We start from the raw sequence: 27,609 nt of genomic DNA on the forward strand, positions 1-27,609 counted from the left end.
GCCATAAAACGACGAGATCCGAATTCACTACCGGCAAAACTTACCCACGGAGATAACCACACATTCCACTAAAGTAGTAGTACGCGCACAGACTAAACACGCACGCGAATTTAAAGAAGCTTGGTACAGTAAAGACAACGACACAATAAACAGACATATCGACATACCCATCATATACTCACAACTAAAAAATAAGGACAAAAAAACTACAAACAACAACAAAACTACAACATTACACTCTTATAATATAAACACTGATCATGTTTAACAATACACCAAAACTCATGGCAACGCATTCCACCCCATCCGATCACATCAATCCACCCGCTAATCCAATAAGAGGCTCTAAGCGTCTACAAGCTAAAAACACATGTAAATAGTAATTTCCTCATTCTGATGAAGGCTCGAAGCAACGAGTCGAAATTACAATAAAATAATTTTTAAAACATTGCAGAGAAACTTTCATTTTTTATGTAATATGTAAATCGCATGGATCGCACATGCCTAACACAGTGCTAAAGTTTGAAGATAACTAATTATTTTCTACGTCATATTTTAACTTATTATTTATAGATTGTGCTGATTTGAATCTTGAGTCATTTCCTTTAAGCGTGACTGTTCAATATTACGGTGGCTCACAAGGGAAACCACACAAAATAATAAGAACTATACACAAACAAAATAAAAATACACACACAAAATACATTATACACATACAAAATAAAAATACACACACAAAATACATTATACAAATGCAAAAAATTATTTGGGTTTTGTATTATAGGTAGCGTTCCATGTATTTTAATTCAATGTTGTTATACAATTTTGGCGGAATCAGATATCTAGTAGCATTGGTTCTAGGCACTGACCTGGTTCTAGGTCATTATCCGCCACTGTTTGCTACCGGTCATCCTTTTTAATTTTACTAGTTGATATGTTTTTAAATCGAAGAACTGACACTCTTGAGAAAGAGCAGGTAAAGATAAGAGAAGATAAGCAGGTAAAAATACTGTTTACGTGGTACAGAGTCACCTTTCCTTGCAAGGCTAGCTCTTACCCTACTGTTCCTTTGTCTGTGCACGATTAAAGACTGGAGTTTCAAGTTTGAGTAAGTACAATTCTGCTTTGGTTTCTACGATTTTCGATGTATATTTAGTTTAATTCAAATTTCGATATTAGCATCAGAAAATCGTTTTTGCCAGAATCCTTCAGTTTAAAGTTTCAAACTTCATGGCTGCCAGCCAAAAGAACTGATCACGAAAAAAATTCTCGCAAGTGGATGTATCAGCAAAAAGCGCAAAAAAATTGATAAGTCGTCTTTCCCGCATGTTGCTTTAAATACAGCTGATCATAGATTGTTTATCTTTTTTATCACTTCGCCTTGCACATGCGCGCTGCGGCACACAGTTCTTTGAGAATAGTGAAATGCTTTCCTTATGCAACATGCTGACATCTTGTATCTCATCACTTGAGTGCGTGTTTTAGTGAAATTGTGAGCTGATATCGATCTGATGTGTCGCACAAAGACGTGATTTCTTTCTTTGCTTGCAGACCTGTAGACGATAAGACTTACTTTTGAAAATTTGACTCTCTCAGGTTAACGCTCGCCAGCTACCCCACTGTCGGAGACCGTCTTCATCCATGTGTAGGGAATTCCTGGCGCTCTCCTCCTCTCACCATATAAGAGCACGTCGCCATACAAATGTATAAACAAGTTTATAAACTTTAATCAAGAAACAAATGTAATTTACTAACAATCTACATGAACGTCTGATTTTTGATGATCGCTAAAATCACAATTACAAGTTCATACATTCAAAATTGAAACAAAAGTTCATATCACGTAACAAACTGAGATTAGGGTTCGAGTTAATAACTTCTTTAGATAGTAAGATTGATTTTAAGTATATTTGCACTTTAATTGTTATAGGTCGAAAATTTTTTTAAATGGGCTTTTCGCGCTAGGAATTAACGAAGTGAAACAGCGCTGGAAGTGACGTGTTAGAACACGCTTGCTTCGTAAAGTATAAACATCTTACAATAATATAGAATTTGAGTGGTAGAGTCCAAACAGTTCTACTTTTTTAAGGTTCATTGTTTACTATAATCCTGCATAATGAAAACTATGTCGTCCATGTATGTGTTCTCTAATGTACGTCATCTAATGTGCGTCACTTCCGGCGCTGAGTCATCGACCTCGAGGCCCAATTAGCCCACGAAAATAAGACTTTCGTCCTACAAAATATAATGCAAAAGTTCTGAAAATCTAAGCTATTAACACACAAAATTTCTTATCAGCATGAAATTTCTAAATAAAAAATAATTCTTAAGAAATTTTGGTTTACTGGGGTGAAGTGTTGACTAAGTAATGGAGGGGGGTGGGGTGGAGAGACAACGATTGTTGTTTGTAAACTTGTATTAGAATAATAGAAAAAATATTTAGGTCAAACATGTAAGTAGTGAACTCCTCCTTTATTAGTGCCAAAGGCAATTAGGCCATACTTGATCATTGGATGCCATGATACAGCATTAACATTTGCACCAGAAAAAATTCTTGATTCAGAAATACTTTTGACATCAAATTGAAGTTTCAATGTCATCACTCTGGACAGATTTTTTTTAGAACCAAGCTTGAAAATATGCCCTACTACTTTTGCAGCAACATCCTCACTCAATGAAATCCCATGGGATACACCAACAATAAGATGAGAATGCAAAGGCGAGAAGCATATTGTCATTACACTTTGTTTAACACCTTTAGAGTACAAGCATTCGCCTAGTTTCATTTGCTCCAGCGAAAACACACATATATAACAGGATTCTGCATCATTCGCTGAAGGAAAGACAGCTGCACACAGGAAACGACCATCTGAAGATATATCAACTCCTAAATTATTCAAAAATTTGCAGTTTGATGTGATAATGTTATTGCTGGTCTTTTGCAAACTGGGAATTGTAAAGTGTGTAAAATCCCAATATTGTAGACGATGCAACTCGGGTCGGTTTAAGATTGAAATTGACAGTTGATCTTCTGGTGACCTATCTTCAACATGTTCTACACACGTCTCCATGTTGTGTGTATTGACATGTATCACAGATGTACGACAAGTTAAAGATTGTGCTTGATTCTGGTGGCATATGGCCTCATAAGTTTCTTTACAAAATTCCTCATGCTCAGCTTGGAGTATTCCTGTTATTATGAAATTGCCATGTGGACCAAATTTCGCAAGTCTAACCCTTTCATAAAAAGACGTTACGTTGCTTTTAGCAAACGGTTTTGACTCGTTGCATGACCAAAATAGCAGTTGATTTCCTGCTGCGATTAACAACACTCTCTCGGATGGATGAAATGCCAACGAGGTCACATTAGAATCGCAGGAGGTTTTACTCACAAGCTTACAGTCTTTGTTTAAATCCCACACTTTTACAACACCGTTAAGGCAACCAGTTGCAATCAAACATGAGTCAGAAGGATGAAAAGCTGCAGACCACACTGTACGCGGATGTCCGCTTAACACGTGTAGGCAAAGATTTGAATTAACATCACTTACGCGCACTGTATGATCTGCGTGGCTTGATGCTAATTTCTCTCCATCAGCACTGAAAACGAGAAAATATGTGCTTCCTACTGAACTTGAAAACTTGTAGGAGAAGGCTCGCCGAGCGTGAGCGATTTGTCGTACACCATATTGTTGAATTGTGTTGTAGGCTGTTTTTGAAAGACGACTGTATTGTCGCCTTGACAAGCACCAGGTAACATTTGAGGAATATAAGTCCATCATTTCACGCTAACAAATACGTCGACAGCAGTTTTAGAATTTTTGTAAAATAAACATTTGTGCAATAGATTGTAAATGAAGAGTTGGAAGACTTAGTTTTTGTAGGTGTACATTTAGAATGCAGGCTACCTTCAATGAACTTCACATACAGATTATAGGCTGTTATACTAACATTTAATATCAACGAAATAACTTTTTTCCCAACAAAAATAAATGAAGAAGTAAGCAAAATAAAGAAAAATTATATTGTGTGAGTCGCGATTTAGTGAATTTTTGCAACTTATGTGTTAGGCAAATATAAAAATACGACCCCGGCAGGATTCGAACCTGCAATCTTCTGATCCGAAGTCAGACGCCTTATCCATTAGGCCACGAGGCCGGTTGAATATATGTGTCTAGTAAACGTATTTTAACTAATTACATAAATGTTTACATTGACTAATGCATATTCAAATGCAAATGATTGACAGAATTATTACGAATTTATTAACTTACTTATATAATAATGGCTCCGTCGATTTCGACATATGAGGGTTCCACGAAGTGGAACATCCTGGTTACTTAAATTATAGTGAAGGCAGCTGACCAGACTACAATCACTCGTACCTTTCACGCAACTACAACGCTGATATCAGCGTGACACATTTGACAAGGCTGCAACATTGCAGATGCAGATACAACTTACTTATATAGGTATTAAAGCATTCGACAAATTTTTTATAGTATAAAATTTTGAAGTATTTAACATGGAAAACAGTTTGGTGGTTTGAAATTGCTTAAGATTTTCAAAAACGTAATTTTCGTTAGTTTTTGCCTGTATTTGAACTTTCTTTAATCCATCATGGTCAATTTTATTCTTGTCATATATTGAATGGACTTCTCAATGGGGAGTTTAAATTTACTCGTTAACGCTCCAAATATAACTCAGTTCAGTGGCGTTTGTCTTATATCAAGTGCGCATGTGCAAGACTAATATTTTATTCAATATGGCGGACGCAATCGAAGGTGATGGGTAGGGCATTAAAATATGTCTCGTTTGGCAGATTATTTTGCCGTTATTGGCATTCCTAAAACAAGTTCGCCAGGTATATGTGATTTTTATTATTTATCTGGTCGGGTTGAGTGTGAAACATCTTAAATTATCTTGTTCAAGAATCTTTATTGATTCAAGTAAATTGTCGTATAATTTCACAAATTGGAAAAACAACGTATTTGTGTTTTATGGAAAAAAAATTGTTTTTATTATTTTGTCGAAATAGATAGTCTGGCTGGAAAAGTGCTTCAACGATTTCCATCCCAAGACAGAAAAGATGATGCCTTTCCCGAAGCAATCGAAATGGTAATGCCGTAAAATATATTACTTAAAAAATTGTTTTAAAATTTGTTTGCATGTATTATTACTTTCTTGTTACTTTATGTAATGTAATTAAACTTTGCCAAAAGTTTTCTCTGCGTCATGTCAATGTGTTTCCTATTCATCATAACCTTCATTTGATGATAATATTACGTACTATAATTCTTCGCATCACTGGTTTTCCAGCGGCCAAAAACCGCTCACAAGTTGGAAATTTTAAAAATTGCGCGGGATTGATTATACAAACTTTATGATGTACGTTTCGTAAGAATGATAAAATTTTATTCCAAATTTTCGTTATACTGTGGCAAGGTGATTTTCTCAAATGTTTAACGTAGATAAACTTAAAACTTTCATATGATTGGTTCATTTTTTGTATTTCTCTGTTTATGTATTTGTGGTATTGCCATTGCTAAACATTGGCAATGCCACCTTAACAGTCCAGTTATACATGACAGTCATTTGAACTTTATGGCCTTTTATAAATTACATATAATGTCATTACAGTGGTCAGAAAAGTTGCTTCATTATGTGCTAAAGGGCTGAGCGTGAAATAGCAATGATGAAAATCATAAACAGTCTGTTAGTACATAACTAAAACTCAAAGTCAAAGTCCTGACTAGAATTTTTAACTTATGCTTTAATTTTGATTGTACTTAAAAACCATGACCACCGACAATTTGAAGAAGTATAATATAAAACAAATTCCGAAGAATCAAGACAAGGCGAAGTAAACTGTAAATTTTCGACTTTATTTCAAAGTCATCCTCAGACAGAATGTAATATTTCTGTAAAATCTGTCTGGATTCATATTTTGCAATCTCAAGATGTCTTGCTTCTTCGGAATTTGTTTTATATAATACTTCTTTGATTGTACTTGAATACTTATTTTGTATCCACATGTACTAATCGTAATCCACATGTACTAATAGAACATTTTGAAGTTGAAAATCAATAATCTTTGCAATTTTACTCAGTGGCATAGGTAGACAGCCAACTTTTTCCTTCTGCTATCCCAATATATTTGTGTTTACTGACTGTGACAACCATAGATTTCTAAAGAAATGTATAATGATAATCCTTCAATCTGCTGGCTGGCTCTGCTAATGGCTGTACGCGCAACCAAAGAATGTTGAAATAAATATGTTTGTGTTTCATACATATTTGTTAATATAAAAACAATAAAACACATGTGGTAATTGGTCTATTTTTTTACTTGCATTAGCCTGTGCTGACCAATCTGAGCTCAGCAAATCAAATCAATGAACCAATCAAAGAGAGTTTGTATATCAATCATGAATACATGTTAGAGGAAATATAAAAACTTTTGTTCTTAATTTGTCTGTTTTGCATTATTGTTATTTGCTTGAAGAAATAACATTTGTGAAAACTATCAAGTTCATTTGTGAAAACTCTTGTGCTATATGCTCCCGTGCAAACCACCAACCTTTGGTCTCAGGCTTGCACAGTTTTCTTTTAGTTGCTGACAAATAATTTTTACTCTTCAGTTTTATTCAATACAGTTATTCATCTTTTCGTAGTTTTGCCAGCCTGCTGGATGGGAGATGTCATATTACAAAAAGGAATCAACATTTTTTGTATCCGTTCTAACTGATGTGGTCGGCAATAGAAGCTATGTAGCATGCCTTTCGTTTCATGAACCATTCACTCTTGTAAAAAACAAAGAAGATCTCAACTCTGGTATAGAAACTGTTGACATCACCATTGAGTCAAGTGATGGTACCCAAAGTTCTTCCAAGGATGTTGAAATGGAAGTATACTATCCCAAGTGTCTTTGTTTGATATCAAAGCTCTCATACTTCAACATTTTGAAGGTAATCATGTTAAAGTTGGTAATCATACTCCGTATAGAAGACTCTTGTTTAACTCAATATTTGAGAAAGAAACAAGAAATTTTTTATTTGAAAAGTTATATTTCGACTTTGTTACAAATTCACCATCAGACTATATTTATAAGCTAACTGACGCTCTACTTATATGTGCATTACATCATTTCAATGGAAGTGGATGGGTGGGATTGGTTGATTGTGACGCTGTGAAATCAAATAGTGACAGTTCTTTGCTGGCTTTAAGCCCAATATTAAGTTCTGGATGGTGTGATTTAATAAAGAGTGCTTCCATTTAGTAAAAGTTAGTGTTTGAGTAAAATATTTTTTAGCTGTTAAGTACAAGCTCGTAATGTTTGAATTACATTTGTCCAAAAGAGTTTTGTGATGAAGTGTGTTCTTATTTTGAGATATTATGTCCTGTGCTTTTTGGCATTGCAAGAATTGTTGTGTAATAGCGCTTGTTTCATGTTTTGTGGTTTCATTAAAGATAAATTGCTTCAGGTTTTTTGGGAAGGGGATATGGTCTGATTTATTGTAGATGGCTCATTTACAACCTGTTTACACTACACTTGATTGATTTTAACCCTGGATTAATTTTCCCCCAGATGCAAAAAAAATGGACTTTACATTGTACCATTAGCTTTGTGGCAAGTTCAGCAATTTTTCTTGTTGCTATGTAAGCAGTTTGTTGCTAAGTAAAACCAGTTGAATACCAGATTAACCTGTTGAAGTGGGTATAGTGTAAACATGTCAATAATATTTATGTCAATGAAGATGATTTTCGTTTCTAGAGTTGCCTTGCTGCAATTTATACATCATGGAAAAATGAAAATGGAATGCTACTTGAGAAAATAGTTTCCTCGATTCTTGGCTTCATACGTGCTCCTTCAGTAGGTTCTGATTCAATAACATTCTCCATTGGTCTTGGAGATAAGACAACACTAAGTCCACCAATATGGGATGAAGTACCCGTCACTGGAAAGTCTGTGGCTAACTTATTTCGTTTACTTGGTAAGCAAAGTTGAAATGTCTAGAGTTCATTTTGAGACAAATTTAGGAAACAATATTTTTACAGTAGTTTGCCTTGTTATTACAGAGGTTTACATGTTTGTGATAGAGGATTGCCCTGTTGTTACAGAGGTTTACACATTTGTTACAAAGGTTTACATAGTTGTTACAAAAGTTTGCCTTGTTGTTACAAAGATTTCCATGTTTGTTATAGATGTTTGCCCTGTTGTTACAGAGGTTTATACATTTATTACAAAGGTTTACACAGTTGTTACAAGAGTTTGCCCTGTTGTTACAGAGACTTACATGTTTGTTATAGAGGTTTGCCCAGTTGTTACAGAGGTTTACACATTTGTTACAAAGGTTTATGCAGTTGTTACAAAAGTTTGCCCTGTTGTTACAGAGACTTACATGTTTGTTATAGAGGTTTGCCCAGTTGTTACAGAGGTTTATGCAGTTGTTACAAAAGTTTGCCCTGCTGTTACAGAGATTTACATGTTTGTTACAAAGGTTTACACATTTATTACAAAGGCTTACACAGTTGTTACATAGGTTTACACATTTCTTACAAAGGTTTACACAGTTGTTACATAGGTTTACACATTTCTTTTAAAGGTTTACACAGTTGTTACATAGGTTTACACATTTCTTATAAAGGTTTACACAGTTGTTACATAGGTTTACACATTTCTTACAAAGGCTTACACAGTTGTTACATAGGCTTACACATTTCTTATAAAGGTTTACACAGTTGTTACATAGGTTTACACATTTCTTATAAAGGTTTACACATTTCTTATAAAGGTTTACACAGTTGTTACATAGGTTTACACATTTCTTACAAAGGTTTACACAGTTGTTACATAGGTTTACACATTTCTTATAAGGGTTTACACAGTTGTTACATAGGTTTACACATTTCTTATAAAGGTTTACACAGTTGTTACATAGGTTTACACATTTCTTACAAAGGTTTACACAGTTGTTACATAGGTTTACACATTTCTTACAAAGGTTTACACAGTTGTTACAAAAGTTTTCCCTATTGTTACAGAGATTTACAAAGGTTTACTCATTTTTTCAAAGGTCTACACGGTGGTTACGAAAGTTTGCCCTGTTGTCGAGAGGTTTACACGTTTGTTACAAAGGTTTACACGTTTCTTACAAAGGTCTACACGGTTGTTACAAAAGTTTACACGGTCATTTTACTGTTGTTACAGATTTTTTCATAAATCATTGTTAAAGATTTTTAACGCGAAGATTAGCCTTGATTAATGCGTTTGAGTGGTTTTCGTAAAGATTAGCTTTAAGAAGGCTACCAACGGTTCCCAACGCGGCCAGGCGTTTATGTAAAAAAAAATCCACTCGACATCAGCACAATATGCGGACGCGAATTGTAACCAGTCCCCTTGTGTTTGAGTAGTTTACGTTTGTGTGCAAACTAGAGCGTTAAACATGTTTGTCACGTTAGTTGTGGCCGCTGAAAAGTGACGTTTCCCTGCTCATAAAGATACGTTCCTTAAGTTTCAGATCTTTCAGATACGTTTCCCGCGCTAACAGCCTTTTATTCAAATGTCTTTCATACAATTATTACTGTGCTAGAAATCACGTGATACAGTCTGTATATCGCTGGAAAATCTGTAGAATGCTGTATTTGACGAGTTTGAAAGTAAAACATTTAATAATGTTCCGACATGATAGAAACATATTCCTTTATCTGTAAGAGCACGAAGTTTTTTCTCCTGATACACTTTGATTTGATTTCCTGGTTGTGTGTGCCACATATGGTGTATTGCATCATATGTGCCACATAACTCGTTGCGTGCATTCCCGCTAGCGGGATGCAACTTTTACCAAATCCACTGCGTGACACATTTGGTGTATTACATCCTTCGTCATCTAGTTTGTTTAGTCCATAACTCGTTGCGTGCATTCCCGCTAGCGGGATGCAACTTTTACCAATTCCACTGCGTGCCACAAACGATGTTGCATCATCATTGAATAAACATTACGCACTACAACGAACGTTAAGTGTGTCCGTTTTCATTTCCTGTGTTTTTCAAAATAAGTTCTAAAATTATATTCTTTATTTTCGATAGGAATGCACAATGTACTGTCTTTGTTTTGCGCGTTGGTCACGGAGAACAAAGTACTAATGTATTCCAGCAGTTATTCCTTACTAACGAGTGCATCACTGGGTCTCTTGGCTTTATTGTATCCTTTGAAATTTAGGTAATGTATGTATACGAAATTTAGACATTGCATGTGTAGTCAAACCTAGCTGCTTAGCGAGAATTTTTGGGTGAACGGACTTGCGTCCGCTTAATTAAGGAGTTCGCCTGATAGAGGTTTCGTTATTGAGAATTAGCTGTTTGAGACTAAATTTGGGACTTTACGAAAAATAGTACAAGGCCGCCTAATAAAGGTTTGAGTCCGTTCCTTACTTGTGTATTTGTGGTGAATGTATAGTGTATGCACTTGTTGTATTTTGTATCGACCTAATTATAAATCGTTAGAAAACATGAAAGTAATTGTGAGCTATCTGAGACAACAGCTTGAATTCAACTGGTGTATAACTCAGGATTGTATCGCTTCGTGTATTTTATCTTTCTGCGTGTTTTTGAAAAACAATTCTTTTGGTTGTATTTCCATGTTGAACAGTGCTTGAAGAAATCTCAGACGTCATGAAAAGGGCGTAAAATTACGAGGACTGTCCTCATATGGGCACATTACGCAATTTTTTCCTCCATTTTTTACGGCGTCTTTGACGATACTTTGTGTTAGCTTAATTTCTTTAATATACTGTCTGTGCTTGCGTAAATAACAAACATGCGACCATTTTTTTTTCATTTCAGTTACGTGTACATACCAATATTACCATCTCGACTGCTGGATTTTATCAGTGCCCCAACACCTTTTGTCATAGGTGTTCATACGAGCTATAAATTGAACATTCCCGAAGTGGTGAGTATATTCTTGAAAGTTGTGTAATTATCTTTAGGCAATATGTATTATTTAGGAAATGAAAGATGCTAACTGTGTTTGCTCAGGCTTATGCAAACCTAGGAGACCTTTAGGAGAACTCGAGACCAGATCAGTGCCAGCCTAAGACTGAAGGTCGAGGGTTGCACCTGTTCGAGGTTTCTCACAAACGTCTCTGAGGTTTGCATAAGCCAGTGAAAACACGAAAAACATCTTTTATTTCTTTTATAGAATAACAATATTGCGAAAAAGATAATCATTTAAATTTTTCCTGTAAAATGAATTCATAATTGATTTCCAATAGGTTGCATTTCCTTACTCGAGCTCAAATCGATTTTTTACAGGCTATTGAAAAAAAGCTTTAGACCAATCACTGCACGTGTTTTATTATGTTAATTTATAAAACACAAGATTGTATTCACTGGAGTGTGAGGAGATATACATCCCTCCAACAAACCTTGGCTAGACGAGTATTCGTAGTTGGAAAGCAAATTTCATTATAAAATATTAATGTACCAGACGACTAAGCTAAAGTAATTGTGATTAAAAATTATGTCCCAATCATGATATAAGGGTAACAAAATTCACAGAAAATGTCTGACGTGGCTTGTCAACGCACACCAAGTAGAGCATTAGAGCACTCTCTAGCCATATGTTGTAGACAATACTGCGTAGGCTGTTATGTAGGCTAAGCAGCCCCATCCCTCCATCATAAAAATCATCTGGATCCATACCTGTTGTAGCAGTTTCAATTAAAGTATCATCAAGAAGACTGGGTACTAAACTGATTATCGTATAGCAACGCCATAAATTACTTTGTTTTGCATTAACACGTTTAGAGCGATGTTATTTTGTCGATCTTGATGGTGGTCATGTCAGTATTCCAGAATCTGTCAATCTATCAACCATACCCGAACCTTATTTATCAAGAACAAGACATGCTCTTACTCTGGTGAGTTTTTATTTTTCATAGCGTAATATATTTTAATTCGAAAGGAAGGATTCTTTAAAACAACATCGGTATGTTCTGGTGTGATCGAGGCTTGTAATTGGTGCGGAAATCCTAAATCTACAAACCGAATAATTAGCAGCATTTACCTTATGAACAAGATCGGTTTTGATTTGTCAACTACCTACAAACAACTCCTGATCTTTATGATTATGGCGTCTTACGTTTCTACAAATTATAGTTTCTATAATTATTGACGCCATTTAAAGCCGGTTTTGAAAAAAAGTCGAATGATAGTAAGATTTGCCACAGTTTTTTAAAAACGATATGCTAAAGCTTTTGAACAAAAATGATGCGGAAAACATAAAAAAAAAGCGACGAAGCTGCCTTTAAACATATATACAACACATTTAAAGGAGAAGAACTTGAATAAACCGTCTGAAAAGGACAAATTAGAGAAGGTTTTGAAAATGTTTTACATCGATATGTTTCAATAGTACGTATTTCAGTTGGTTAAAGTGAGAAATAAAACAATTATCGAATTCGGCTTTCGCTTGATATCGAGAATTGTTCAGACCTCGGTCAATGTTATTCGCTTCGGAAGATAACATTGACCTCTGTCTGAAAAATTCTTGATATCATGGTCAACCTCATGCAATAATTGTTTCGTCATCATTGTCTGATTCACCCAATCGGAAAACCTCCTTATACGTATGTATTGGGTTTACTTGTTATGAAAACATGGAACGCAATGGACCTTTTAAATGTCGGTTTCCAAAAATCACTTATTCACCAACGTTGGATTATTGAAAGCAGCGCTATTTGACAGGATTGAATAGTTTCCACATCTTTCCGTATAATTCCATTTTATTGTATTGAATTTTTTTCTTCAAGGTTCTCAATCCATATCTTGTCGTATCTGATCTAACATTTCCACCTCACGTCAACCCATCACCTTTAAATCTTCAGGTAATCGTCGATTATGATGTAAAATACGGTGATTTAGCTAACACGACGTTTCTTCTAAAACGTTGTCAAATTTTCGCGAGGATCTGGGTCTAGGACGCCACCACGTTGTAAAGTATTTACGATTTGGTAAACCTTTTGTAGGACTTCGTCAAATGATAGTATGAAACAAGTTTCATCCATTTCGGCATTTTTCCTGCTGAATCGTGTTTTCCTATAATTTTTAACTAATTCCTTGATATCAAAAATATACTGCAGTATACCATTTCAATAAAATTATAAATAAAAGCAAAATCATCGACATGCTGCTTTGTGACTAAAATTGTTTTGACACCGAGGAAACCCCCGAAATTAGAGCAGACTCCGCGTTGTTTATTTGTTTGTTTTTTTCGCTTTAGGAAACAGAATATTCGCAGTTTTTTCTTAAATGAATAAATGTAGGCCTATGTAATCTTTTAACATGCAAATATCAAAGCTATTTCCTTATTTTGTCCAAAATTAAGTTTGTTTCAGCCGTCGTCGATACGACGTCAAATTGTATGTTTTCACGTCTTCGTCGTCAACACAACTGCCGTCGTAGATTGAACCGGAAGTAAAAGGCGCATGCCACGCCATTTTCACGGCGTCTTAGACGAAACGTCGTGTTTGCTAAATCACTCTAATATATCACTTTAACGTTTGTATATGACGTTCTGGCGGTTCTGCACTACGACTTAAATATACATACGGTTTTGTTCACTTTTCCTAAAAAACATCACAAAACTTGAAAAAAGGGTGACTTTTACCCTGCAGACTTCATAATATGTTTATCGAAACATCGGGGACTCCATGATCAAAATAAAATGATTTACATGTTTTACATTATCAACTCTGGTCTCTGGAACGAAACTGAGACGAAAATCACCCCATCGCATCGTTTTGTTTTTTACCAAGGGCTGAGTTATTTGAGCATGCGTAGTCTGATTGTTGTCAACTAGACATGATTTTTATGTTTTATATTTCGCGTGTTTTTTTAGATTAGAATCCCGGTAATTTCATCCATGGAGATGAGATTTTCCTTGTAAACGCAATAAATTATACATCTCACTTAACGGCCCTCAGTTCAGCCAATGTTTGAAAATGAATCATGTATTCAGCCCATCGAAATAAAATACATGGAACGCTACCTGTAATACAAAACCCTAATAATTTTTTTGAAGCCGTGATTTTACCCCAGACACGCGAGATTTCACCCCAGACACGCGTGTGTAGTCAATGAATTATTACTCCGCGAGAGAATCTCGAAGCACTACACACGCGTGTCTGGGGTAAAATCTCGCGTGTCTGATGTAAGATTTGGCTTCAATTATTTGCTTCAGGTAGCGTTCCATGTATTTTAGTTCAATGATCCAGCCCCTAAGTTTAGCGACGTCGTATGCGTTCCCGCTATTTAAGTTATTTAGTTATTTGGATATTGGCGCACGTTTCGTCGGCGTTGGCCGATTCAGACCACGTTCACACTGTGCCGTTAGATGTTCGTTCTTTTTTTGCTGTTTTGTCGACACTACGCCGGCTTTCAGTTTGTTTCAGTTGTATTTATTTGAAGTCTACCTGTTTTTGCTGACCTTATATATCCCTGTGACAGCTGTGTTCAAATATTTTATCGCGTCATTATTGGCAGAGAAAAAATTTCGCTGAACCGTAATAAAATTCTTACGTCAATGCGTTCACACGCAACGGAAACGGCAAAATTTTTTGTATCGTTTTCAAACTGTTACCAATAGCCGTACCGCTTTCAAATTAGTACAGTGCTTTCATACTATTTCAATCGGTATCGTTTGTAAATCCTACCCCCAAACTGTAAGAGATTTGCATCGTTTTCAAACTCTACGGGTATCGTGTGAACGGGGTCTTAGACGATATTTAGAACAAGTGTGAGGTAGGCGTGGACTGGCACGAGTTTTGTCGTCAGCGTTGGAAACAAGCTCTTATACACGAACTGTACGTTTCTTAAAAATTTATTTTTTCAGGATAAAGAAGTTCGTGCGATATTCATGCGCTTGTTTGCTCAATTATTTTCTGGATACAGATCATGTTTAAAAGTAATAAGAATTCATCCTAAACCAGTCATCACATTTCATAAGGTAAATGAAAACGAAAATTCGCAACCCTTCTATCAATCATTTAAAATAGACGACAAATTTCTTTATGTCAAACATCCAATGTTCGGAAAACAGCTAAGGAAACCTTTCCTTCATATTTCTGTGCCAAGTCGTAAATAACGTTTCCTTAATTTCACGAGAGCGCAATGGTTATAAGACATTTAAAATAGACGACAAATTTGTTTATAGCAAACATGTTTCGGCATACTTTATGATTTCCGAACATTGGATTCACTTCGCACTGCAGATGGGATAAAGTACGCCGAAACATGTTTGCTTTAAAGAAATTTGTCGTCTATTTTAAATGTCTTATAACCATTGTGCTCTCACGAAATTATGGAAACTTCTATCAATACAATTAAGGGAGGGGGGATTGTGTTCCTAAAGCTTTATTTTTCTTCGTCTAAAGGCACCATTATTTGTTATAACCACATTGACAGTGTATTTAAAAAGACAATGCGGTGATCACGTGTTTATCCACGTGTTTAGTGTGTTTAGTGCCAGTATACTTTTCCTTTACTCGTTGTTTTCTGTGTTTGCTCCAATAATTTTCTGTAATTGCCTTATAAAGTAAATAATCAAGTTTATCGTGAGAAACCTGATTAAAACAAGAGACGGCAGCCATGTTTTTTTGCTACTCGCTATATGTGAAAAATTATGTAGCGAGTATCGTAGCCAATCAAATTAACGCATTTACAACTGAATACTTGTATGATTCTGCTATAATCATTACTAATGTGATCTCTATAATTGTAGGCATCTTTTACTGAGAAGCGGGGTGTTTTGGGCGATGATTTTTTTAATAAGGTTTGTTTCCATGTTTCCATGTCTCTAATATATTAAAGTTTCTAATTGCTGCACATGCTTTTTTTATCAATTTTCTGTTCATACATGTACATATCCACTTAATATACATTTGGGATGTATCAGAGAAGTGTATCCATAGATCTACAACTGCACATACACTTCTTAAAATCATTCTTTCACCCAAATATAGTTGGGGTGTATCAAAGAAGTGTATCCATGTATGTGCAGCTGAGTACATCCATGTACATTTCTTGTTAGAATCATTACATTCACCCATATATAGTTGGGGTGTATCAGAGAAGTGTATCATGTATGTGCAACTGAGTAAACACATGTACATTTCTACATAGAATCATTGCTTTTATTTGTATACAGTTGCGGTGTATCAAAGAAATAAAATACAATACAACTTTATTTATACACGGGAAAAAATAATGTTAAAACTCTACTTTTGTACATCTGTATTTGTTCTTTGTGTCATTCTTTTCTTTGAATGCACACAGTTCTTTTGTTGTTGCAAAATATTAGTCTATACTCTGACAAGTTGCTTGTTTTTTTTCCCTATAGGTTTTAGATAGTATAAGTTTTAACCAATTTATTACGGAACGTGGTCCTCCACATAGAACATGTGATCTATTTGATGACGTAAGTTTAATTTTATGGAGAAGTTTTGATTATATACGAATTACATGAATTATTTGTTTAGAATGAAATGTCGGAAATGATTGTACGAAGCTATTTTTTATGTTTTATTGATCAAAATATTTGCAATATTTCCTTATCGAAAGATCAAGGACTTTCAATTCTGTGAATCGCTACGATTTTTGTTATTTAACATCACGACCAAAATTTCATTTCATTAAGTAATCATGAACAAACAAATAAACAAATTGAAAAATTACGAAAACGAAAATTTCAAATTACAGATTTTCAAGTGGAAACAACTCAAACTAATGTCTTCAAGCTAAATAAAATACACTCGCCATTTCAAAATATTGCAACTAATTTTTTTGTCGATATTTAAAGCTCGTGGCCAACATCGACGAGGTATTGACGAACGAAATGAATCTTGATGCAGAGATCTGCGGAAATATTAAACAAATCGCCAAGAAACTTTACGATAATGTATGTCCACGTCTGTACGCTTTTCGTAATTTGATCAAGAAACACATACCTTGTTTATTTTTATCTTTGTTGATAGTTTTAACATGTCTTTTTAACTCCGGACTTTTGTTCGGTATTTGCAGGAATCAAGTAATTGCGCCGAAGATGATATTCACAATTTCCTTGCGCCACTCAAAGAAAATCAGCCCACCGTTTTCCCGTTACTCGACTCGTCTATCATCAATAAACAACTTGCTGATTACGATGCCAGCGCAGGGGATCCGACAGCGAATCGTGTTCAGTCATTTGGCAAGGTCCCGTATGGATCAGGAGAATTTAGTTTTCAAACAAAGCACTATATTAACGTTCGCAAGCTGGACGTTCTTCGTGACTGCGTCGCTTACATATTTGAGAATAAGATTTCGGAAGCCAGAAAGGTTTGAAATTGTTTGGGCCCGTAGCTTTCTTCTTTTCCGTAGAATTTTTTCTCACACATTGACGAAACTCGCGATTGTGTTGCTCTTTGAAAAACAGATGAATTCATCGTCGGTTAGATCGATTTTTTGTACTGGGGCCTGTTGCACGAAGCCTGGATAGCGTTATCCACTGGACAGCAAATTTTTCTGAACTTTCATAAAATCTCTTAAAACAAAAAAATGTACAATTTGAACTGTGCAATCGCTGAATTAAAATATTGTTTCGAAGATTACAAAATTTCTTTGTCGTGAGAAAACATAAACGCCCTTTTACAAGTTTCAAAATTTTCGCTATTCAGTGGATAGCGCTATCCAGCCGTCCCTGACCTCTTAAGTTATTTTGTTCCAAGTTTAAAGCGAATGCTTTGAACTCAGAAGCATCTTAACATGTGTAGGTGTTGAATGTCGAAGTTAGTGCAGTTCAATCTTGAGGACTTTTTGTGTTTGTATTGACTTGACTTCCGTTTTAGAGTTTTGATACGTCATTGAGCAATTCTCTAGGGCAGTTTACATGAGCCCATTAACCGGGATTCAGCGAGGGGTGAAATAATTTTGAGTCATTGAAAGGAGTAAAAACTTTAAGCGCAAAACTTACAACCTTTTCTAAAGCGTCATAAATCATTTTAGTTGTAATTTTCAAATCAGGCTAAATTACTTGTTTTCATTTTAAAGGTTTTGTGAATTTGCAAAGTCAGAGCTTAGAGGAATTGCTCAAATAAGTTTTTTGTTGTGAAGTATTTAATCTTTTCCATTTGCCAAAATGACTTAACGCTCCGCTGACTCCCGGCTACACGGGCTTATGTAATCAGCCCGTTAGCAATGCAATGGTCGACACCTACTAACATTCTGACAAATATATTGCTCTGAAGAGCAGTTTTTCTTCCACGTTTTCATGTCTTCACATCAGTAGCTGGTACATTGGCATAATCAAGCTTTCCAGACCATTACTGCTTGTGTTTTTTCAGGCATTACCCTCCGTTCAAAGGGCGTTGAAGTCACGTGGAGCACAACTGGCGTTATGTCAAGAGCTTGCTGCACGTTCTGAACAACATAGAGCTGTTCTTGAACATGATCAGTTTGTTTTGGTTATCACATTAATGAACTGTGCATTACAGGTATGTTTTAAATGCTTGAGAAATTTTCAAGGTATGTTATAAATGCTTGATAAATTTTGAATTACAGATACTTTTACTTATGTGTACTTACTGGGATAGATTTACTTGGGCTGCGAAGAGAGAGTGTATCCGAAATTTAACAAAAAATATTCTTGATTTTCCACGGCGACAATTTCTACTTTCTCGTCTTTAAAAGCAGGCATTGAACAATCATCGTAAATTCAAGCAACATTTGTATCTTGTTAAAACCATCTACTGCTTTTATACAGGATGATGCGAGTTTGAGCGATGGTGCTGTTGCATCAGCCTTACTTCCTTTGACGTCAGAGTTTTGCAGGGTAAGTATGTACACAGAATGATATTTTAAGTCATTACGTATTTAAGATTATTACGTATCTGTATGGGAGTTGTCGATGGATGATCGCGGACAACCATCCTTTGTTCATGTTAGGACACCTTTGCACTTTAGGTACACTACATAATGTTAAAAGGCATGTAAAAGGAAAAAATTAAATTTTGGTGATTTAAATTATGTTTTCATTGAACCCTAAAACTTTGTTCATGTTAGGGACACCTTTGTACTTTAGGTACACTACATGATGTCAAAGGGCATGTAAAAGGAAAAAATTAAATTTGGTGATTTTAACCCTAAAGCAGTTTAGTCTTACGTATCTCTGTCCATTCTGAAAATGTGGAGGTTTGCTAATGTCGAGGTTTGCTAATGTCGAGGTTTGCTAATGTCGACGTTTTCTAATGTCGACGTTTGCTAATGTCGACGTTTGCTAATGTCGAGGTTTGTTAATGTCGAGGTTTGCTAATGTCGAGGTTTGCTAATGTCGAGGTTTGCTAATGTCGAGGTTTGCTAATGTCGAGGTTTGCTAATGTCGAGGTTTGCTAATGTCAAGGTTTGCTAATGTCGAGGTTTGCTAATGTCGAGGTTTGCTAATGTCGAGGTTTGTTAATGTCGAGTTTTGCTAATGTCGAGGTTTGCTAGTATCCGATTTTCAAAACCACCTGTGTCATAATGAAAAATGTACAAACCAGAATAACCTGTTATGTTACTTTAACCGTATGGAGTCCGTTGTTTTGAAATGTTAAGGCTGTAGAATTGTACATGGTATTTTATCCAACAGTTGCCAAGAAACTAAAGGAATTTTTAAATTTGCAACGATCATTATGACGTCAATATGACGTCACAGGTGGTGTAAATCGGATATTACCAAAATTTCAGTATTTCGATGATAAAAAAGATATGAATGCACAGTTTTAGAAGTATACTGTCCTTTTTAGAGTAGTCTTTAATAACAATTTAAATCAAATAGCAAGATTTTCGTTTCACTGTCCCTTAAAGTGGTGAATTCGACATCTGCGTGTAACAAATTTGCATTTTTTTATTGAAATATCTCTGAATAAAAATTACATATTTGTTTATGGCAATCGCTTTCGTTAAACTGTAACTAAACAAATATCTAAACCAGTTTCATGGCTAGAAATCACGGACAACATAACGACAGATTAGCTAAATTATGCGCACAAGTCATTAGTTTTTAGAAAACAAGATGGCTGAAGTACTAAACCGTTCAACTGTGAAATTACAAAACTGATGCGCACAACTAGAGACGAAATGATTTGCAAGGTGCACAAGTCCAAAAATAACATACAATAGCAGATGTTTTCGCTGTAAGTTCGTTACCCTTGAAGAGTTGCCATCATGTGACGCGAGCTCACCCAAGTGGAGACATTTCCTCACAATACAAACCTGTATTAAAGTCCACGAAGCTCCTTACTTCTTACGTTTAGCTAAATATGGCTTTGTCCGAACTGTTTGCTAGCAAGTTGCACACGTCTAATCTTGTAGTACGATGTTTAAACTGTCGTTCTGTATAGGTTGTAAAAACTGTAGTTCTGTATAGGTTGTAAAAACTGCCGTTCTTTATAGGTTGTAAAAACTGTCGTTCTGTATAGGTTGTAAAAACTGTCGTTCTGTATAGGTTGTAAAAACTGTCGTTCTGTATAGGTTGTAAAACTGTCTTTCTGTATAGGTTGTAAAAACTGTCGTTCTGTATAGGTTGTAAAAACTGTCTTTCTGTATAGGTTGTAAAAACTGTCGTTCTGTATAGGTTGTAAAAACTGCCGTTCTTTATAGGTTGTAAAAACTGTCGTTCTGTATAGGTTGTAAAAACTGTCGTTCTGTATAGGTTGTAAAAACTGCCGTTCTATATAGGTTGTAAAAACTGTCGTTCGTTATAGGTTGTAAAAACTGTCTTTCTGTATAGGTTGTAAAAACTGTCGTTCTGTATAGGTTGTAAAAACTGTCGTTCATTATAGGTTGTAAAAACTGCCGTTCTGTATAGGTTGTAAAAACTGTCGTTCTGTATAGGTTGTAAAAACTGTCGTTCTGTATAGGTTGTAAAAACTGCCGTTCTGTATAGGTTGTAAAAACTGTCGTTCTGTATAGGTTGTAAAACTGCCGTTCTTTATAGGTTGTAAAAACTGTCGTTCTGTATAGGTTGTAAAACTGCCGTTCTTTATAGGTTGTAAAAACTGTCGTTCTGTATAGGTTGTAAAAACTGTCGTTCTGTTTAGGCTGTAAAAACTGTCATTCTGTATAGGTTGTAAAAACTGTCGTTCTGTATATGTTGTAAAAACTGTCGTTCTGTATAGGTTGTAAAAACTGTCGTTCTGTATAGGTTGTAAAAACTGCCGTTCTGTATAGGTTGTAAAAACTGTCGTTCTGTATAGGTTGTAAAAACTGTCGTTCTGTTTAGGCTGTAAAAACTGCCGTTCTGTATAGGTTGTAAAAACTGTCGTTCTGTATAGGTTGTAAAACTGTCGTTCGTTATAGGTTGTAAAAACTGTCTTTCTGTATAGGTTGTAAAAACTGTCGTTCGTTATAGGTTGTAAAAACTGTCTTTCTGTATAGGTTGTAAAAACTGTCGTTCTGTATAGGTTGTAAAAACTGTCGTTCATTATAGGTTGTAAAAACTGCCGTTCTGTATAGGTTGTAAAAACTGTCGTTCTGTATAGGTTGTAAAAACTGCCGTTCTATATAGGTTGTAAAAACTGTCGTTCGTTATAGGTTGTAAAAACTGTCTTTCTGTATAGGTTGTAAAAACTGTCGTTCTGTATAGGTTGTAAAAACTGTCGTTCATTATAGGTTGTAAAAACTGCCGTTCTGTATAGGTTGTAAAAACTGTCGTTCTGTATAGGTTGTAAAAACTGTCGTTCTGTATAGGTTGTAAAAACTGCCGTTCTGTATAGGTTGTAAAAACTGTCGTTCTGTATAGGTTGTAAAAACTGCCGTTCTTTATAGGTTGTAAAAACTGTCGTTCTGTATAGGTTGTAAAAACTGCCGTTCTTTATAGGTTGTAAAAACTGTCGTTCTGTATAGGTTGTAAAAACTGTCGTTCTGTTTAGGCTGTAAAAACTGTCATTCTGTATAGGTTGTAAAAACTGTCGTTCTGTATATGTTGTAAAAACTGTCGTTCTGTATAGGTTGTAAAAACTGTCGTTCTGTATAGGTTGTAAAACTGCCGTTCTGTATAGGTTGTAAAAACTGTCGTTCTGTATAGGTTGTAAAAACTGTCGTTCTGTTTAGGCTGTAAAAACTGCCGTTCTGTATAGGTTGTAAAAACTGTCGTTCTGTATAGGTTGTAAAAACTGTCGTTCGTTATAGGTTGTAAAAACTGTCTTTCTGTATAGGTTGTAAAAACTGTCGTTCGTTATAGGTTGTAAAAACTGTCTTTCTGTATAGGTTGTAAAAACTGTCGTTCTGTATAGGTTGTAAAAACTGTCGTTCATTATAGGTTGTAAAAACTGCCGTTCTGTATAGGTTGTAAAAACTGTCGTTCTGTATAGGTTGTAAAAACTGTCGTTCTGTATAGGTTGTAAAAACTGTCGTTCGTTATAGGTTGTAAAAACTGTCTTTCTGTATAGGTTGTAAAAACTGCCGTTCTGTATAGGTTGTAAAACTGTCGTTCTGTATAGGTTGTAAAAACTGCCGTTCTATATAGGTTGTAAAAACTGTCGTTCGTTATAGGTTGTAAAAACTGTCTTTCTGTATAGGTTGTAAAAACTGTCGTTCTGTATAGGTTGTAAAAACTGTCGTTCATTATAGGTTGTAAAACTGCCGTTCTGTATAGGTTGTAAAAACTGTCGTTCTGTATAGGTTGTAAAAACTGTCGTTCTGTATAGGTTGTAAAAACTGCCGTTCTGTATAGGTTGTAAAAACTGTCGTTCTGTATAGGTTGTAAAAACTGCCGTTCTTTATAGGTTGTAAAAACTGTCGTTCTGTATAGGTTGTAAAAACTGCCGTTCTTTATAGGTTGTAAAAACTGTCGTTCTGTATAGGTTGTAAAAACTGTCGTTCTGTTTAGGCTGTAAAAACTGTCATTCTGTATAGGTTGTAAAAACTGTCGTTCTGTATATGTTGTAAAAACTGTCGTTCTGTATAGGTTGTAAAAACTGTCGTTCTGTATAGGTTGTAAAAACTGCCGTTCTGTATAGGTTGTAAAAACTGTCGTTCTGTATAGGTTGTAAAAACTGTCGTTCTGTTTAGGCTGTAAAAACTGCCGTTCTGTATAGGTTGTAAAAACTGTCGTTCTGTATAGGTTGTAAAAACTGTCGTTCGTTATAGGTTGTAAAAACTGTCTTTCTGTATAGGTTGTAAAAACTGTCGTTCGTTATAGGTTGTAAAAACTGTCTTTCTGTATAGGTTGTAAAAACTGTCGTTCTGTATAGGTTGTAAAAACTGTCGTTCATTATAGGTTGTAAAAACTGCCGTTCTGTATAGGTTGTAAAAACTGTCGTTCTGTATAGGTTGTAAAAACTGTCGTTCTGTATAGGTTGTAAAAACTGTCGTTCGTTATAGGTTGTAAAAACTGTCTTTCTGTATAGGTTGTAAAAACTGTCGTTCGTTATAGGTTGTAAAAACTGTCTTTCTGTATAGGTTGTAAAAACTGTCGTTCTGTATAGGTTGTAAAAACTGTCGTTCATTATAGGTTGTAAAAACTGTCGTTCTGTATAGGTTGTAAAAACTGCCGTTCTGTATAGGTTGTAAAAACTGTCGTTCTGTATAGGTTGTAAAAACTGCCGTTCTGTATAGGTTGTAAAAACTGCCGTTCTGTATAGGTTGTAAAAACTGTCGTTCATTATAGGTTGTAAAAACTGTCGTTCTGTATAGGTTGTAAAAACTGTCGTTCTGTATAGGTTGTAAAAACTGTCATTCTGTATAAGTTGTAAAAACTGTCGTTCTGTATAGGTTGTAAAAACTGTCGTTCTGTATAGGTTGTAAAAACTGCCGTTCTTTATAGGTTGTAAAAACTGTCGTTCTGTATAGGTTGTAAAAACTGTCATTCTGTATAAGTTGTAAAAACTGTCGTTCTGTATAGGTTGTAAAAACTGTCGTTCTTTATAGGTTGTAAAAACTGTTGTTCTTTATAGGTTGTAAAAACTGTCGTTCTGTATAGGTTGTAAAAACTGCCGTTCTTTATAGGTTGTAAAAACTGTTGTTCTTTATAGGTTGTAAAAACTGTCGTTCTGTATAGGTTGTAAAAACTGCCGTTCTGTATAGGTTGTAAAAACTGTCGTTCTTTATAGGTTGTAAAACACCAGTGTTTTGCCTCGTGCGGCGATATTGCTTTAAACACTGAGATACTCACGGAAGTTTAAATCAAACGCTTTATCCATTGCAAGCCATCGCTCCAAACATTTTGCCCAAATACAACTCTTGAAATTGTTCTATCGCGTTCGCCATTTTACAAATATTTGAAAAGCAAGCCACCAACAAATAACTGCTAGGAAAACAGTTTACACATACTAAACAACGAACGTCCAGGTGCGAGGATGACATTTAGCGCCAGTCATCGCCTACTCTGACAGTCTATGATTTCTACCCACGTAATAAATACGCATAAAAACGGTCTGAATGGTTTGTCAGAAAACACATCAGTTCAATTACTGTTATTCTGTTTCAGAACCTAAAACCAGGAGTGATGCAATTTGCATACACTTGCGTTCAAGAACATCCCATTTGGCAAAATCCGCAGTTTTGGGAAGAAACGTTCTTTAGCGATGTTCAAACGGATATAAAGCATTTATACGATGGAACAAGCACTAAAAAGAGGCTATCCACCGATAAACGTAAGCAAATTACTAATTCTCGTCCATGAATTACCACGTTATTAAGTTCTGTTAAGAAATAATATGTTTTTCGTGTTTGCTCAGGTTAACTCTCGTGCAGATCAATTGAATAACAATTTATTTTCAAATTTTCTTTGATCGATTTAATTGATTGAGCTCGTATCTGTTTGCAAAGACTAATGCAAACTCAGCCATAGACCAGTCAGATGCAAACTCAGCCATAGACCAATCAGATGCAAACTCAGCCATAGACCAATCAGATGCAAACTCAGCCATAGACCAATCAGATGCAAACTCAGCCATAGACCAATCAGATGCAAACTCAGCCATAGACCAATCAGATGCAAACCCAGCCATAGACATTTCAGTGCACGGGTTTTGTTGTGTTTTTTTTAATCAATTATAACACCCATTAGTGCACTAACTGACATCGAGTTATTGTTTTAAGCTTGTAACAAACATATAATTTCTTAGTCCCTCTACACAAAGAGTTCAAGGTATATTGAACGTACTTCGTCTGTCCTTTGTTATAATAGTTTTTCGAATGCAAGCAGTATTGGCGACAGTTTGTCTTACCACATATTTTCACTCTTCGTTGACATTTTGTTGTGGCTTATGGGATTTACGTAGAAAACTGTTCCAATATGTGAAGATTCATTTCATGAAAAGTTTAATCGCTAAGTTTTGAATAAAACTCTTAGGTAACAATGTTCTATAAGTGTTTTCGTGTCCCCATTTCAACCCACTCTTTTCCCTGTCAATGGCAAGTTCAGGCATTTCCACACTGGCATTATAGACCTTATAAGGGAAAAAAAGTTGAACATTTTTTGTTGCAGTGTTAGCCCATAGTTCTGGCATTTTTGAACGCCTATCCACTCCACGAAACTCACGGAACAGCCTCACGCAAGCATCGCCTCCGTCATTAGTACCAAAACAAGACCTCATTGTTATCACGAAATCTGGTATCTACCCGCAGGATGTATCTGATTCTGATTTGATAGTGAATGATGAAGCGTTAGATATTGCTGCTAAGCAGGTGAGGCTTACTTTTCACTCGAATGTGTCTTTACATGAAGATTATTTGTCTTCTTATCTTAATGGCGAGAGAAACCATTTTGTCGAGGCCTTACTTAAATAGGCTAAATGCATTTGGATGAAACGTGCTGCGTGAGTTAGCAATGAAGAATTGTGCGTGTCTTGTTGAACATGTTTGTTCCTGATGCTTTGCCTTAAGACACAAGTTCGGTTGTCATGATTCATTCTTTTTTTCTTTTGCAATTTTCGTATCGGTTTCTTTTAGCAAATACAGAGTTCTTTCCTTTTTCTTTTTTAAACCACACTTTTTTATCCTCTTGTTATCAAAATGATACCTATATGTTTTGTTACATGTTTGTAAATGTAGATCGTCCAGGTTGGTATAGTCCTGAGAAGGACAGTTTTTGTAGTTGTTGACTGACGTTTCGACAACCTTAGCAGTAGTCATCTTCAGAGTCATGAAGATGACTACCGCTGAGATGACTACTGATGACTCTGAAAATGACTACCGCTAAGGTTGTCGAAACGTCAGTCAACAACATCAATACCAACAGTCCTTCTCGGGACTATACCAACCCTGACGATCTACATCCACAAACATGTAACGATACTCCCGGGTTCAAACCATTTTATTACGATTTGTCTCCAGTTTTCAAATCAAGTTTTAATGTTTTCTTGGTTTCATTCAGCTTGGCATGTGGGAAACATTTTCAAAAGATTCACAAAAGACATACGTAACAAACGAGGAAAGCATCGTGTTCAGCCAAGCCATCCACTTCGTCAATCGTATGGTGTATCTCATGATACCCCTCAGTGTCTCTCAAATGGTTAAACCAAAGAAGAGACGTCAAAACGATGTCATTCTAGAAAATACTGGTGAGCGTCTTTCTACTTTAAATTGATATTAATATATTATTGTTTAAAGTATATTCCTCGGGTCCAGGACTTTGGATGTTTTGTCTTCTTTTGTACTTATTACAATCAGATAGAATCAATCAAAATCCACTAGTCGATCTAGAGCACTTTAAAGGCGCTTTTATTATTTTTACGCTGTTATCGAATATCTTTGATTATAATTTGGTATTTTTAGGGGTGAAAGAGAACGTAGATGGATCCATTGCAAACACTAGTATTGGATCAGATGGTCGTGCTAATCCCGGTAAAATTGTTCCTCGAAGTACAAATGGATCTGTCAGTGATGTCAATGATACCACCACGGGTAAGAATAAACAATTTCCGTGTTTTGATGGCCGGACCCAAACATACGGGAACTAAGCGATATTAAAGAAAAGCGCGGGAAACACGTCCTAAAAACGAGTGTTTGCACTGTTTTTCTTGACTCGAGCAACATTCCAAAATGTTTGGATTATGACATCCAAACACTTGAAAGCGTTAAATTATTTTTACATAAAATAACTTTAGTGTAGTGTGTTGTTAACTTTAAGCGGAAATACGAAAATTAAACTATATCTAGCGAGCAAAGCTGTAAAGGTTAGTAAAACGTAGAATTACAGCGAGGCTTTTGAATTTAAAAGCTTAGAAAAAACACCAATGCTGATTTAAGTTTACATTTCAAATGCCAGAAATGAACTCCAAGTCAATTTAGGCAAAAAAAATCGGCTTTGCTTTCAGGCATGTTCAAAATTCTCACGACAACAATTCAATTTCCATGTTTGGATGGCCTAATGCAAACACGATCATCGACCAATCAGAGCACGCGTTTTGCACATTTTAATTGATAAATTTCTTCATTCATTCTTAGGGAAAATAATTACCGAAAAAAATTCCCATGTCTAAAGAGTTCAACACAACACAATTACGGTTTTACCACATTGTTTTCCGAAAATCTGAAAGGACCTAAATTCTAAAAACAAGAAATTTGTACGTGGTCAACCCAAAGAA

General features: G+C 35.5%; 2 protein-coding genes and 1 non-coding gene across 3 annotated transcripts in view; 1 reads left to right on the top strand and 2 right to left on the bottom strand.

Annotated features, from left to right (window-relative positions):
• Positions 1 to 785: 785 nt before the first annotated feature.
• Positions 786 to 3,985, bottom strand: LOC124455404 (activating molecule in BECN1-regulated autophagy protein 1-like). The gene has a single exon (XM_047006051.1). The coding sequence runs from the start codon at positions 3,780 to 3,782 to the stop codon at positions 2,445 to 2,447; it is 1,338 nt and encodes a 445-aa protein (XP_046862007.1). The 5' UTR covers positions 3,783 to 3,985; the 3' UTR covers positions 786 to 2,444.
• A 100-nt stretch (positions 3,986 to 4,085) lies between these two features.
• Trnar-ucg lies at positions 4,086 to 4,158 on the bottom strand. The gene has a single exon. It is a non-coding gene; the product is annotated as a tRNA-Arg (tRNA).
• Positions 4,159 to 4,739: 581 nt separating this feature from the next.
• Positions 4,740 to 27,609, top strand: part of LOC124455804 (myotubularin-related protein 13-like) — a 51,262-nt gene continuing 28,392 nt past the window's right edge. Inside the window, 20 exon segments of the mRNA XM_047006423.1 lie at positions 4,740 to 4,864; positions 5,039 to 5,118; positions 6,675 to 6,968; positions 7,775 to 7,994; positions 10,091 to 10,223; positions 10,847 to 10,955; positions 11,813 to 11,823; positions 11,826 to 11,925; positions 12,817 to 12,891; positions 14,898 to 15,011; positions 15,786 to 15,836; positions 16,404 to 16,481; positions 16,863 to 16,961; positions 17,084 to 17,377; positions 18,382 to 18,531; positions 18,801 to 18,869; positions 24,507 to 24,672; positions 25,509 to 25,708; positions 26,397 to 26,583; positions 26,798 to 26,926. Of these exon segments, the coding sequence (XP_046862379.1) occupies positions 4,807 to 4,864; positions 5,039 to 5,118; positions 6,675 to 6,968; positions 7,775 to 7,994; positions 10,091 to 10,223; positions 10,847 to 10,955; positions 11,813 to 11,823; positions 11,826 to 11,925; positions 12,817 to 12,891; positions 14,898 to 15,011; positions 15,786 to 15,836; positions 16,404 to 16,481; positions 16,863 to 16,961; positions 17,084 to 17,377; positions 18,382 to 18,531; positions 18,801 to 18,869; positions 24,507 to 24,672; positions 25,509 to 25,708; positions 26,397 to 26,583; positions 26,798 to 26,926 (2,617 nt within the window). The 5' untranslated portion in view covers positions 4,740 to 4,806.

This window comes from Xenia sp. Carnegie-2017, unplaced genomic scaffold (genome assembly GCF_021976095.1).
Source record: "Xenia sp. Carnegie-2017 unplaced genomic scaffold, XeniaSp_v1 HiC_scaffold_4, whole genome shotgun sequence".
Lineage (NCBI taxonomy): Eukaryota > Metazoa > Cnidaria > Anthozoa > Malacalcyonacea > Xeniidae > Xenia > Xenia sp. Carnegie-2017.

What these genes read in the sequence shown, in the direction of transcription:
- LOC124455404 (XM_047006051.1), bottom strand. Translation starts at nt 3,782, where the DNA reads ATGATGGACTTATATTCCTCAAATGTTACCTGGTGCTTGTCAAGGCGA.